Genomic DNA, 15643 nt, shown 5'->3' with positions numbered 1-15643 from the left:
TCTGTAAAATAGGGTTAATAATCCTCACTTCCTCCTGATGTGAATTTTAAGTGAAATAATACATGTAAAATGCCTTGCACAGTGCCTGGCATATGTCTTCATTCAGTGAATTATAGTTATTTTTGTTATAGTCATCATGATAGAAATGAAAAGTGTCACCCTCACAGCAAATGTTGAGCTTATATCTAAAGTTGGATGAATGCCTATATTTTATTTTTCAGAAGAAAGGCTAAAATGTTAATGCTACCAAATGTTAAATCAGAGCAAGCTAGAAATAATGATATTTAACTTATCAAAGTGAATTGCCAGAGTTCAAACTCAGTAACTATAAATTTCAGGAATTCACTAATGAAATTACTAATTATAACTGATTACAGATGTTTACTAAAATAGGTAGCCATAAAAATCTTAGGAGCACTGCAAAGCATAATTGGGAACCTGTAGAAATTCTAACATTCCTCAAGAGACTGACGAAAAGAGCTGAAGAAAAGGCAAAAGCTGTGGAAGACCTGGCAGGTATCAGAGAGCACCCACAATCACTGAAAGAACCAGAGGAACAAATTAAGTGGTGAAACGCCCATAGAAATCTTATGAGCACTCCAAAGCACAAAACAGAACCAGCGGAAACTCTAAGAATTCTCATGAAAATGCCAGGACACTTAAAATAAAACCAAAACCCACAGAAGACTGGCAGCTATCAGAGAGCTCCGGTAAACACCAAAAGAACTAGAGGAACAAATAAATGATGATGTCAACAGAAAGTTTAGGAACACTTCAAAGCACAAACCCAGGAGACTGCTGGGGATGACCGGGGAAAATGCAGTCAGGAAGAAAACCCGACAGGCATCAAAGGGCTTATGAAAATGCCAAAGCAGACAGTACAGCTAGAGAGTGAAAGCAACAAGAACCCTAGATCTTCCAAGTGGAAATGGTGAAACCTCACAGGCAGCAAGAGATTGTTTAGGATACCTAAAGAAAAGCCAGAAGTGGCGGAAGACCCAACAGAAACCAAGGGCCTTGGGAAAACTCCACAGCCAATTGCCGACCCAGAGGACAATCCACAAGAAACTTGGGACAGTGCCCAGGGTTCAATGAGAATCAGCTGGACTTCTCACAACAATCAAGACATTTCTGAGAACTTCTGTGAAAAAGATTGAACCCATGGAAGACCTGACAGGCACCAATAGACCAAAACTCCTAAAGAAATATAGGCCGGCGCAGTCATTGACATCTGTGATCCCAGCACTTCGGGAGCCCAAGGTTGGAGGATCACTTGAGTACAGGAGTTTGAGACTAGCCTGAGCAACATAGCAAGACACACACACACACACACACACACACAAAGAAATACATAGTTTCAAATAGCTAGAAGGAGGATTCCGAATGTCCCCAACACAAAGAAATGATAAATGTTTGAGATGGTGATCTGCTAATTACTCTGGTCTGGTCACTATACATTATATGTATCAAAACATCACTATGTATCTCACAAATATGTACAATTATTATATGTCAACTAAAACGTAAAAAAATGAAAAAGATGAAAACAGTGACTTGAACTTAGTATGTTCTCAAGAAATATTTGTAAAAGGAATAAAAGTAAAATAAAGCCCAGTTGGATTCTGTTTCCACTAGAAAAAAAAAAAGGAGAAAACAAGGAGAATATTTTTTCTTTCTTTCTTGAGACAGAGTTTCACTCTGTCACACAGGCTGGAGTGCACTGGTGCTGTCTTGGCTCACTGTAACCTCCACTTTCGGTTCGAGAGATTCTTGTGCCTCATCCTCCTGAGTACCTGGGATTACAGGCGTGCACCATTACACTGGCTAATTTTTGTATTTTTAGTAGAGATGGGGTTTCACCATGTTGCCCAGGCTGGTCTCGAACTCCTGGCCTCAAGGCCAGGTCTTGAACCACCTGCCTTGGCCTCCAAAAGTGCTGGTATCACAGATGTGAACCACTGTGCCTGACCAAGAAGATTTGACAAGTGTCAAGAACCTCATGACAACTCTTTTGTGGAGATGTGAATCGGTAGAAAATTTTACAGGCATCAAGACACTTTTGAAAATTTCTAAGGTATATCTAGTAGAAGATCTGGCAGACATTCCAATGCTTATAGAATCTTAGAAACTCCAAATTCTAAAAAGCTTGCTCATAGGAAACCCTTAGTACACATTCAACTATATTAGACAGAACTAGAAAAACAGTTGGCTAAAACACCTATAATAAAAAATATGAAAAATACTACTCAATGGCCGGACGCAGTGGCTAATGCCTGTAAGCCTACCACTTTGGGAGACTGAGGTAGGAGGATCACTTGAGGTCAGGAGTTCAAGACCCGACTGGCCAACATGGAGAAACCCTGTCTCTACTAAAAATACAAAAATTAGCCAGGCATGGTGGCATGCACCTGTAATCCTGGCTCCTTGTGAGGCCGAGGCAGGAGAATTGCTTGAACCTGGGAAGTGGAGGTTGCAGTGAGCTGAGATCGCACCACTGCACTCCAGCTCACGTGACAGAGACTCTGTCTGGAAAAAATAAATGCTACTCAAGAAAGCCAAGCACTAGAAAAAAATATATAGAACATACAGAGATTTTATGTTCTATTCTTATGTTCTATTTAGAGTTCAAATTTGATTGTACAAGTTTTCAATCAAAAGAAAATGTGGAAGACCATACAAAACTTTTTTTAAGGTTAGTCAACTGACCATGAAGCCCTCCTCACAGCGTTAACAAGAATTCTGGACAGATATACAGCTACAATTAACCATTAATCAGGCTGCACTTTGGCCCACTTCCTTGCAATCAAAAGTCAGGGTGGCACTAGATACTAACCATTTGCATCCCCATTCTTCCCATAAATAGGATTTCTGACCTTTAAATGATAAAACTCTGGTTTAAGAATTGCTTCAGCAGATCCTGAATTCCAGAAGTACAGCTGAGACAACCAGTTTGAAGACCACACAGAGGAACCAAATGAGCATGAGAATACTGATGCTGTCCCATGATCACACCTTTGTACCCTGACCAATCAATGAGCTCAACACTTTGGCCCACTCCAAAACCAAAATCCTCAGGGAGACAGATTTGAGGTTTTCTCTCATCTCTTCTTCTGTTTGGTGGCCCTATGATTAAATCTCTTTCTCTGCTGCAACCAGGTGTCTCTGCATATTAACTTCCTTGTGCATCAGGCAACAAACCTATTATGATTACAATCATACAGAACTTTTTAAAACACCAAAAGAAAACACTGACCCAAGGAAGAGTTATCAGTAACTTATTGAAACCATCAAGAAAAAGAACAGTGCAGTTGAAGACTTATTGGAATGAAAACACTTATGACAGAACCCAAACGAAAAGATCGCTTGGAAGTATATAATGGATTTGAAGAAATGTTTGATCCAATGAACAAAAATAAGAATCGACCAGGAGATCTCAAGAAAACTTCTTTTGTAATCCTTGTTAATATGAATCTAAAATGAATGCTTCTGAAACTGGAGACGTGGCCAAAGAACATGCAAGATTGAGTTCGTCAAAGAACCAGATCTACCCTAAAAAATAAAGATTTTCAAGAATCTAAAACCTTTGCCTAGCCAAACAGATACGTGCAAAGAGAAATTAATATACAGGAATATAAGCTTTTTTTTCCTTTTTTTTTGAGACAGAGTCTTGCTCTGTCACACAGGCTGGAATGCAATGGCGCAATCTCCACTCACTGCAACCTCCACCTCCTGGGTTCAAGTGTTTCTCCAGCTTCAGCCTCCCGAGTAGCTGGGATTATAGGCAACCGCCACCACGCCCGTATTTTTAGTACAGACAGGGTTTCACCATATTGGTCAGGCTGATCTTGAACTCCTGACTTAAGGTGATACATCTGCCTCAACCTCCCAAAGTTCTTGGATTACAGGGGTGAGCCACCGTGCCTGGCCATAAGCTTAATTTTCAAAAAAGCTGAGTCAGGGAATGTCCCCACGTCCTAGACCCAAATACAGAACTGATAAAAACTGCAAGAGTCTCAGTTGCTTACATCAACAGAAAGGATTCAAATAAATAAAGTTTAAAAGAATATTGTGAAGATGCTGGGCGTGGTGGCTCACGCCTGTAATCCCAGCACCTTGGGAGGCCATGGCGGGCAGATCACTTGAGGTAAGGAGTTCAAGACCAGCCTGGCCAGCATGGTGAAACCCCATCTCCACTAAAAATACAAATATTAGCCAGGTGTGGTGGTGTATGCTTATAGTCCCAGCTACTCAGGAGGCTGAGGCAGGAGAATCACTTGAACTCGGGAGGTGGAGGTTGCAGTGAGCCGAGATAGTGCCACTGCAGTCCAGCCTGGGCAAGAGTGAGATTCTGTTTCAAAAACCAAAAAAAGAATATTGTGAAGAGTTTCCAAGAGAAAAACTCAAGAAGATGGAGCTATGAAACAAAAGACAGTGAGTGTAACATAATGGGGGTTGGGGGGTACGGAGGGGGTTAGTGGCATGGGAGAAGGTAAAACTGGTATAAATCTTCAGGAATCTGGTGGTTTGGCTAGTTCAACAGGGATTATACTCATGGAAAAGAATGACAAACTAATGAAGAATTTGCAACAAAATTTTAAATCTACAAATGGAAAGAAGATATTTTTAAGACCTAGAAAAATAATCAAAATTAATTTTTATCCGGTGGTATCTTTGGTCAATACAGAAGAAAAACTTCACACAAACCAAAATGAAACAGGAGTAATCTGGAAGGTTCTAATCCTCTGTCTGATGAAACTAACATAGGCAACAAAGCAAAGAGGCAGAAAATAAAACTATTGATAGTTCTTCAGGTAAGGCCCTAATACAGTGGGGATTCGAGGCATTATAACTTCAAGATCATATCTGCAAGCAGGAATAAAAGACATGTAAAGGTAGAGATACTTTCTAGTCTACCCAGTACAACAGAGACACCATATGCAGAGGAAGTTTAAGAGGAGCCCATGCAAAAAACCCGTAAGAATGTTATAAAAGATAGAGCAATCAATTGTAAATCAAGTTACCTTTGAGGTCCAGAGACTCAAATGAGGTCTTTCCTACAAAGATAGAGGATATGATCTTTTAACTAGTACAACAAATAGAATGTCTGCGAGCAAGGATAGGAAGAAAATAGGTGATCATTACTCACAAAAAGTGACACACATAGAGGATACCACAATGATGCCTGTGAGAAAAAAATCGAGTAGAAAGATGTAATAGTCCATGAAGAAAGAATATGCATGAGATTTGGAAGCCAAAATAAGATCCCTGTCATTACTAAAATGCAAGGGTCTAATTATTCATCCTAATATAGCAGAGAACACATCTTTGGGGAAAGATGGGGAGAAAAGTGCTGATAATCCCTTCAGGAAAATCCAGGTGAGAAAGCAGAAGATAAAGAGGTAGTAGTATATCTGGATCTATTATATTTGAGATTTAGAACAATCCTTGCTGGACACATGAAAAGATTTGTTTGTCCGGCATCACAGAGAAAAACTCCATAGATAATAACAAATAAAAAAAGTTTACAGTCCTTTAGTGGATAAAGAGGAAAAACCATGCCTGGGTCAACACGGAAAAGCTACAGAAGTCAGATGCAAAGAGAAAACAAAGGAAGCACGTTGCAAAATACCATTTTACCAAAAGAAGAAACTGTGCAAAAGGTGAAGTCATACCAGAGAGAGATGAAAGCACAGCAGAATAACATGGAGTTCTAAGAGATGTGTTTCTGAGGAAACATCTACTGAAAACCTAAGCAGGATAAGAACAACCACACAAAAAGAAAGAATGGCAAGATATCAGACAACATACTTAGCTAAGAAGCTGAAGAGGGGATAAAAATAATACTGTTTGGTTTGGCGACAAATATAAGTATCTCCACCATCGTATAATTTTTGCCATAAAATTAATAAAAGTGGGCTGGGCGTGGTGGCTCATGCCTGCAATCCCAGCATTTTCAAAGGCTGAGGCAGGAGGATTTCCCGAGCCCACGAATTCGAAACCAGCCTGCGCAGCATAGTGAGACCTTGTCTCAGTGAAAAAAGTATTTGCCAGGCATGGTGGTGTACTCCTGTACCCAGCTACTAGGAGGCTGAGCAGGGAGGAGCACTTGAGCCTGGGAGGTTGAGGCTGCAGTGAGCTGTGATCATACCACTGCACTCCAGCGTGGGTAACAGAGCAAGATATTGTCTCAAATAAATAAATAAATAAATTTAAAAAGTGAGTTCTGTAAATAAAAATGAATAAATGAATAATAAAATTAGGTTCTACATGTAATTAAGTATGACAAAACTATTGGTTTTACTTGATATTTGATTATTTTTACAGGTAAAATTTTACAAAGGAATACTGTAACTTTTCTGGTATTGCCCATATGGAAGAAAGAATGGCTTAATGTTTTGCCTTTAGCTGTTGCTGATTCATTCCTTGGTTGACAAAATACCTTCCCTTAGTTTACCAGTTATTAGTCTTTTCATCAATGCATGAAAGGAGAATGAAAAAGTAAATTGTAAACTACCGAGGTCAGATATGAACTTGGCAAATATTCTATTATTGATCAGTTTAGGAAACTTACACTTTTGAAGAGATGGTTAATGCTTGTTGCTCAAAATAAAACTCAACATACATCATTATTTCTCTCAAGCTGGAAACCCAAATTAATTACAATTCATAAGATTTTAAGTAAAAGTCAGATCAGAATATTGTATAAATCTAGACATCGTATTCATGTTTATATGAGTTTCAGCTTTGAATTGTTTCCTTTATTAATTCCACTTGAGAGAAACTGTATACAAAAAGTACAAGATTAAGGTACTTAGCATATTGCCTTTCAAATTGTTAACTGAGTCCATTTCCTTAATATTCCCTCTGGCCTTTACAATTGAATCTTGTTTTCCTTATAGAGTACATTTCATGCCCTTTGACATAATCGCCAATGCCATTTTCCATGGTTGAAGCACACTCACATTTGCAGAATGTAGCAATTAATGGCCTCTTAAAACTATCATTCTATCTCAAGAAGACATTTTCCCCTTGGTTATGATATTGAACACCCATAACAAATTGCTTGTAAGCAACTGGTGATTACACACACACACACACACACACACACACACACACACTCTACAGCCATCCCCAGGTATCCATAGAGATTGGTTTTAGGACCCCCTGCAAAGGTCAAAATCAACTCCCTGATATAAAGTGGGTAGTATTTGCATATAACCTATGCATATCCTCCCATATACTTTACATCTCCTCTAGATGACTTATAACACTTAATACAATATAAATGTTATGTAAATAGTTGCTATAACGTATTAATTTGCAGTTTTAAATATTTTCTTTCTTAAAAATATTTTCAAAAAATTAAAAAAATACATTTTCTACCTGCAGTTGGTTGCATCTGCAGATGCAGAACCCACAGATACAGGAGAGCCAACTGTACATATACAATATACATATTTATATATCTAGCACCTAAATTTAGAAAATCAATCATGTTTTTTGCATTCCAGATGGATTACAATATGCAGGACCATTATTTCCCTACTCACGAGAAGTCAGTGAAATAAAATGTGCTTAAAATGTTTTAGTATTCAAATTACTTTGATAACTGAAAACCTGGAGCAAAAGCTCACTTGGTACTGGAAAACACTGCATGCCCAGGTGGGTTAAGATACATATGCCACAGGCTGGCCATGATGGCTCACGCCTATAATCCCAGAGCTTTGGGAGGCCAAGGCAGGCAGATCACTTGAGCCCAGGAAAAGGAGACCAGCCTGGGCAACATGGCGAAACCCCATCTCTACAAAAAAATACAAAAATTAGCTGGGTGTGGTGGTGTGCACCTGTAGTCCCAGCCACGCAAGAGGCTGAGGCAGGAGGATCCCTTGAGCCCAGAAGGTCAAGGCTGCAGTGAGCGGTGATCATGCCACTGCACTTCAGCCTGGACAACAAAGTGAGCTCTTTTCTCAAAAAAAAAAAAAAGAAGATATATATACCATAAAATTAATGTTCCATATTAATTCCATTAATATGTCATGCCATAAGTTAATAGTGTATTATTCTACATATAAAGAACACAATGTTCTATCTTCCACTTTTACTACAAAATATTAAAAACAAGTAAAATCATTTCTTTGTGTTTTTTCAGGTAACAGGATAACTATTTTCTATATTAATAAACACATGCAATTATATATAATAGGTTCTGTCTATATAATAATTTCCAAGTGAAATCTATAAAACACCCAGATACTGCCTTTACTGCTTTAAAAATGTTTCTATCCAGGCAATCCAGTGGTATGAACACACAGGTTCTGTGTGTGTTAATATGGTCTGTTATATGTATATATATTACCATGAGACATGCTCATTTAATAAAATACTGTTTTAAAGAATTTTTCCACAAAATTATGCCTGAACAAAATTGCCCTTGGTAAATCAATGGATTGCAAGAAAAAAAACCCCACAGTAGAGTCAAACTCATTTCTATTGAACTGAGGGATGTGAATAAAAGCCTGTGGGCTGGGCAGATAAAAAACAGGTGAAAACTTGTCATTTTAAAATTCAGTAGAACTTCATTGTGTGATTGGTATCAAGTGTAATTACCACTTTGTAGACATTCTAGATTTTATGGAAAGAAATGTTCCATAGTTGATAAAAGAGAAATATACTTGATCCATATTGTAAGTATTTTTCATAGGATTTTGTTGAATTTCTTTAAGATGTTATGGTAACAACATATAGACTATGCTTCATATACTGGCACAGGTATTTGGATATTTAGGTTGATGTTTCAGATACAGGTAACATTTGTGAAATGTGTAAAACAATGTAACCTCAAAGAATAATTATTTTTTAAAATATGGCAACTTTCCAGTTTGTTTGAATGGTGAGTAGTATTGATAGCCACATACAACAAAAATATACAGTATTTGAGTAACATTAATATGTGATTATCTATATAATGTAATTAAATTTTGTACCATTCTCAACTGATATAGTCTCAACTCCTGATACTTTTGTCAATTCACAGCTCAAATTGCTTTAAATGACAAATAGACATATTTCATATTTTGATACACTAGCATATAGCAACACATCTGATAAAATTTGCACAGAGAAAAGATTTTAATGTTTTGCTATTTTTTAATACACTTCAAATGATTTTTCTTTAGTCACAAGGTCATTAGTTTTTAGAAGTTTAAAGTAAACCATTTTCTTTTATTACAATTCAGACATTTAAAAAATTCTCAGAACTGTCAGACTTTTTCAACCAGCCTTTAAAAGTTTAATCAAATAATTTTCTTCAATACAAGTCGGATATTTTAAGATTTTTCAGGAGTGTCAGACTTCTTCAATGAGAAGAACAATGTTCTAAAAACATGTATGAGATCCATGTGTGTAATCGTTCTTGATAATAACAACATTCACCTTTTCCCAAGCAGAGAAACCTTTCATATTTTTCCTTCTCCTTTCAGGCGAATGACAAACTGTAATAACAATATTATAAACAATGTGTATATAGTACATAGACAATATGCATATGTACATTACACACAATGTATTAAAATATGTTATATTATCTTTTACTTTTAAAGGGCGTGTCACAGAACAGGAAACTGATACAATTACACTTGTTTCTTAAGAGAAGCTGATTGACTCCTTCTGTAGCACATTACTGCACAATTAATGGCTTTAAACAAAAGTTACAAGTCATAAGTTCTTATGTTTTGGATCATGTTGTGGAATGTATTCCAAATGAAAAATGGAGGAGAAAGTGCACATCATATGCTTCATGGTATGGCATATACATGTCAATTATTTTTACATATAACTATGTGATGAATGATACAATTAAGAGCTATACTACATAATGCATACAGTTATTATTATAAAAAGTTATATATTATGCCACAGTACTAAAAATAAAATATATTCTTCTCAAATAGTGAAAATAAGATATCCTTCATGTTTTTTACGTCACATATGCTTCCTCGTTTGACCATACTTGTTTTTCTTCTTTAATGAAATAATTTAATAAACTATTAAACAAAAATGACAGAGTATGGGCAATTTCCTGACTATTAATGGCGTACAAAAAGTGATAAGACGATTACCTTGTCGTGAATTTGCTGAAATACCCTCCTGTTGCGTTCAATGCATGGTAAAAATATTAGAATAAAAGACAAATAAATATAAATACCTTCTCAGTTATTGAACAATCAAAAGTCCAGCCGAATGGATATACATGGTTGCTGTGCCCTGAGTAGGTACAGCAGCTAACCTTGTATCACCGGTGTCCCCCCTAGCCCACTCCCCGCACTCCACCTAATTGTGAAACACCAGCTGTGACTATTTGCTCGATCAGGAAGACACCGAGGGATTTTGGGGGGCCTGCCCCATGGGAGCGATTTCATCATAACCGAGTGGCGCTCTCCCACACCCACATGCAGCAGTCCCCGGTCGCGGCTGGTCCTCAACGGCTCCTCGCCCTCTGCCCACCCTGGGAGACCTGTCCAGGCGGCAGGTAGGGAAAGGAGTGGAACTGCGCTCCTTTCTCTTCAGCCCTAAAGAAGACCGCCCTTCTCTCGACGCACCAAAGGGCTCACGTGTTCTCTTTGACTCGGGAAGCAGGCACTTACTAGTGAATCACAATACGAGGCAAGGCAGAGGGCAGGGACGTCCTTCGAAGGTGCGGTGGAGGGTCGCCTGCTGCAGCCGCACCCGCCGCGCGTGCCCCACGTTTCTTTGAACGGAATGTAACGCAGAGAAACATAAGATCCCAGGAGAACGCGAGGGAGACGAGTGACCCCAACCCAGTCGCGGGGTGCCGGGCAGTTAGGCCAGGGTGCCAGATAAGGTCTGAGGCAGTTGGCGGCGGCACCCCGGCCGTTGCTTGCCACCCACAGCCCCCAGCCCTGCACCAGCCGCCGATCCCCGAGCGCTCAGATAAGGGGGAAGCGGCCCTCGCCGCCGTCGGGCTCCGCGGCGACCCCGCCTCGCGGGCGGCCGAGCACCGACACTGGCAGCACGACCTCCCCGGGGCTGAGCTGCTGCAGCCGCATGGACTCCTCGTAGGTGGGCAGATACTTGACCTCCTCGTAGCTGGGCAGCTGCAGGAAGACCGGCGACACTACACGCAGCTCGTGCTCTGAGGCGCAGGAGGGGTCCGAGCGCCCGCCGCCTCCCCGGCCCCGGCCGCCGCCGCCACTGTCCAGCAGTGAGTCCTGCGAGCCGGCTGCCGCCTCGTCGCGCAGCAGAGCGGGCGAGTCGTCGTCGTCGTCGGGCGGCCCCGCGCCCCCCAGCGGTCCGGCGTCCCCCGGAGGCCCGGGCCGCTGTCCCGGGCGCGCCTGGCCGCGCGGGTACCTGCGTGGACTGGGGCAGATGATGCGCTGCAGGAAATAGCCGATGGCGAAGAGCACCAGCAGGATGAGCAGCCCGGAGAGCTTGCGGACGAACCAGCCCACGTTGTCCAGGAAGGCGTGCAGCGGTAGCTTGCAGCAGCGCACCGCCGTGGCGTTGGTCGCGTCGCAGCAGCGCTCCCGCTCGCCGCACGCCAGCTCCGCGCAGCCCCCGCCGCCCCGCGAGGGCGCCACCAGCGCCAGCGCCAGCAGTAGCAGCAGCGGCAGCAGAGGCGGCGGCGCCGGAGCCACCGACAGGCCCTCAGCAGTGACCCCGGGTCCCCACATGGCCCGCGCAGACCTCGCCTAACGTCCGGGACCGGAGGCTGGGGAGTCCGTCCGCCCGCGCGTCCGTCGGCCCCTCCCCGGCGCTCCACTCGGGTCCCGCGCGCGCCGCCTCCCGCGCCTCAGCTACCTGCGGCCGGAGCAGTCCTCACTTGGCCACGCTTGGGCGGGAGGAGGAGCCCGCGGCGCGCGGAGGCTGCGGGAGGCGGCTGCTACTCGCGGCCCAAGCAGCTTCCCGAGCTTCTGACCTTAACCTTTCGCACCCAACTGCCCCGGCCGGGTGCAAGGCGTCCGGAGTCTCCCTAATGGCAGAGGCAGCCCGCGCGGGGCTGCCGTGGGCATCTTGGCCCCGGCCGGCCGCGTTTTTCCTCCCCCGCCTTGTCGCTCTCTGGGACTGGGAGAGTTAACGCTCTGCTCTCAGCCCGGGAGCCCCTTGATCTTGATTAATTCAACCTTCGCGCTTAGGCCCACCAGGCGGGCGGGGGCTCTCGCTCGCGTAGGTGTCTCGGTTTTAAGTGATTGGATTTCCCCAGGAATGTTATTTAAATTGACTTGCGACTGGGATTCGCTTACCATCTTTCTTGTGATCTTCCGATTAAAAATAGATGATGGCCATTAATGGCTAGTGCAGTACCCACTGCTGTCCCAGAGTTTGGAGGTGGGGGGTGGGGGGTGGGGACCGGCGGATAATTCTGCTTGCAGGCAGGTCCAGGGAGCTGGGAACCCGGAATTCCCAGGAAACCTCCAGAACAGGTAGAGAATTTCTCGTAGAGGGGCAGGTCAGGGCACCACAGAGGTAGCCCCAGAGGGACAGGGAAGCGCACTGTCAAGGTGACCTTAGTTGATTAAGGAGAAGTGAGGGGACGCATATTTTCCCAGTGGCTCATCCGACAAGCCCCCACTGTCCGAAGCGCAGAGCAAAGATTTGGGTTGCGGGGATGAAAGGAGACCCCTCCTTGAGCATAAATAACACATCCGTGAAATGTCTAAGGAGGTTGCAAGCGATTGGCAACGTTCTTGAGCATTGATCTGCGCCTAAAGGGTCTTTTTCAAGATTATTCTTGTTCGCAAAGTTTGACTTTAAAGGAAGTCTGCGCTCCCACTTAGCATGGAACAGGGTTTACCTTGCCTTGGTTGTCACCATTCTCTGGGGAAGTTCGTTAGCGCACACAGCACACGTAAGGGGCGACAGTTACCGCAGTCCCTGACCGGCAGGCACATCTACATGGTGTAGTTAAGCTCTACCCCCGTGGTGGATAGAGCCACACCACGGGGAAGCCAAGAGCTTGCCACTTTTATTAAGGCAGACTGCAGTAGACAATCATTTCCTCACCCCTTAAACACGAGGACTCCTTGAAGAGAAACCAAAGGGAAAATTCCATAGTCACAGAAAGAAAAAAAGTAAAAGCAAAAGAACAATATGCAGACAAGATTCAACCGTGGATCAGATAAAAGCAAAGATTTCTCCCTGAGTAAGTCATCGTATATCTCCGTAACAAAGTGATGATGGAACAAGAAGGTTGGCAATGGTGGTTTGATTGAGACAGGTCATTGCTCAGCCTAAATGAAACATTTTAAACATAACTGTTGCTGTGAACACCTTACTTTGCCTAACACTCTAAAATGATCCTTTCTACTCGCAGAGAAGCTTCTAAGTGTTACTCAGACAAGATATGTAACGCTTACTTGAGCACAGGTCCCTTTTTTCCCAAGCTCTTCAAAAGCCACATTTTTTTGTTATGATCTCTTTACAGGGAGGCATATTACCTATTTTGCAAAGCCTGATTGACAATGGATGTCAAATTGTAGTAAAATCATGGGATGAAGATGATTCATTTTAATACAGTGAAATTTTTTTTTTTTTTTTTTTTTTTAGACACTGTCTCACTCTGTCACTTGGGCTTGAGTGCAGTGGCACAGTCTTGGCTCACTGCAACCTCTGCCTCCGGGGTTCAAGTGATTCTCCTGCCTCAGCCTCCTGAGTAGCTGGGATTACAGGCGTGCAGCACTACACCCGGCTAATTTTTGTATTTTTAGTAGAGATGAGGTTTCAACATGTTGGCTGGGCTGGTTTTTGAACTCCTGACCTCAAGTGATCCATTCGCCCCAGCCTCCTAAAGTGCTAGGATTACAGACGTGAGCCACCACGCCTGGCCAGAAAATTATATTATTTCATTCACCCATTCTTTTGCTAAATTTACATTGAACATTTTCTATGTTTAGGGAACTCTGCTAGATGCTCATTGTAACAGAAAAATACTGACTCCTCTCCAGCATGGAGTAAACCCAGGTCTGCACTCCCAGCTTCAACTAAATGGAGTAAGAGATTGCACAGAAGGCAACAAATGGCAGTTTCCTCTTCTATCATGACTTGTTCTTACTCTCCCAAAGCAAAAATAAAATTAATGAATTTCAAACAATTTCAGGAATGAAGGCAGTTCATAGCTTGAGATGGGCTTTGAATATGAAATAGAAAAAACAGAAACCCTCTTTGGGTTTTGATTATCTGAGTTTTTGGGATTTCCTCCAGTAGTAGCAGGAGCAGTGGCAAAAGTAAAGGGGGTTATATGGCTGATGACACATAAGAGAAAGTCCCCTGCCCATTACTATTATGAAATTACTAAGCAGCATTTAAATGGTTTCATTTTTATCTACCTTTAAATAGTTAGAATTTGCAGAATATTAGGTAGGACACAGTAGAAGAACAACATAGATTGTGTATAGTATCATCCATTCAAGACCCTCTACAGAAACTGGCACCTCTTTATTTCTTCTCTGATCTCTCAGTTTCACTTAATTCATCTCTATTTGCAATGTAATTTATTGTGTACAATATTTCAAAGGAAAGAATAGAAACCTTATAGCTTTAAAAGCCCCAGAAAAGACACATTCTTCATTACTCAGCATCCTTATTCTTTTCTTCAGATTCAACACACAAATAAATGGGGTCGATTGAGCTGCCGGAAAATCAAATTCAAGCCACTTAGAGAGGAAGACGGAATTTAGTGATATGTTTCATAGAATGACCACAGTGCGAAAATTAAAACCTCATTTTGTTAAAAAAAAAATTGCACCAAATGTGTTAAGTGAGAACAAGAGAGTGAGAGAAAAAGACCCAACACGTGGTGGGAGGGGACTCACCTTTTTCCAAAAAGCATAGTCTTAATGATAAAGATTAAGAACTTAAACTTCTTTACCATACTGTAGAGCTTGAATGATAGTTTTGAACATTTTCTCTTCCCGATTTATTTGCATTCACACCATATGAATGCAAATTAGCCATACTTTTCAATTTTCTGGAACAGAAGAAAGTAAACAGAACACAGCAAAACTGGCTGCTATTTTACCTGTGTCTCTGGGAGCGTCTTGATAGCTTCAGAAAGACTTAGTGGCTCCATCATAGAACCTTCTGTTCTATCACATGACACAGGCCCAGAAGGAAGTTTTTCTCTGATGTCTGCTGACTGTTGCTTGTGCCTTCAAGTCTGAGAAGTGATGGCTCTGCCCTTTTCATGTCCCTCCTTCAAAACGTCTAGGCATGGGTAGTTGGGACCTTGTAAACTGCCTAGTCCTTAAGGACCCCTTATTCAGGATGTGCAAAACCTGAATACTACCTTACTGCTAAATTATTATAATTGATTTGTTAACCTCCTCATTGTATGGTTTCCCTCCACTTGCACATGTCTTCCCTGAGCAACAGTAAATTAAGAGGCTTATTGTAAATAGTGCATATTTGCATGAATATACCTCCCTAGAAATGATGTAAGATCTGAGATAATCTGCTTTGGAGTTCTTTTCAGATCGTATTTCTTTCATCACTCATTCAATAAATATTTAATTAGGGCCCACTTTGAGCTAGGCATTCTGCTCCACTCTGAGGATGCTATGAAATCAAACGGTTCTTTGTCCTCAGGGAGCTTATTAGGGGAGGGGGAAAAGAACAACAGTCAAACAGT

At 41.9% G+C, this 15643-nt stretch overlaps 1 protein-coding gene across 1 annotated transcript; it reads right to left on the bottom strand.

Annotated features, from left to right (window-relative positions):
• Positions 1-6526: 6526 nt before the first annotated feature.
• C17H3orf80 (chromosome 17 C3orf80 homolog) lies at positions 6527-13133 on the bottom strand. Its single transcript, XM_063620368.1, has one exon. It carries the CDS (start codon positions 11688-11690, stop codon positions 10947-10949), a length of 744 nt encoding a protein of 247 aa, XP_063476438.1. The 5' UTR covers positions 11691-13133; the 3' UTR covers positions 6527-10946.
• Between the last annotated feature and the right edge of the window lie 2510 nt (positions 13134-15643).

Source organism: Symphalangus syndactylus, chromosome 17, assembly GCF_028878055.3.
Source record: "Symphalangus syndactylus isolate Jambi chromosome 17, NHGRI_mSymSyn1-v2.1_pri, whole genome shotgun sequence".
Classification (NCBI taxonomy): Eukaryota; Metazoa; Chordata; class Mammalia; order Primates; family Hylobatidae; genus Symphalangus; species Symphalangus syndactylus.
The sequence above is the reverse complement of the archived record's forward strand: the minus strand, read 5'-3'. Positions and strand labels throughout refer to the sequence as shown.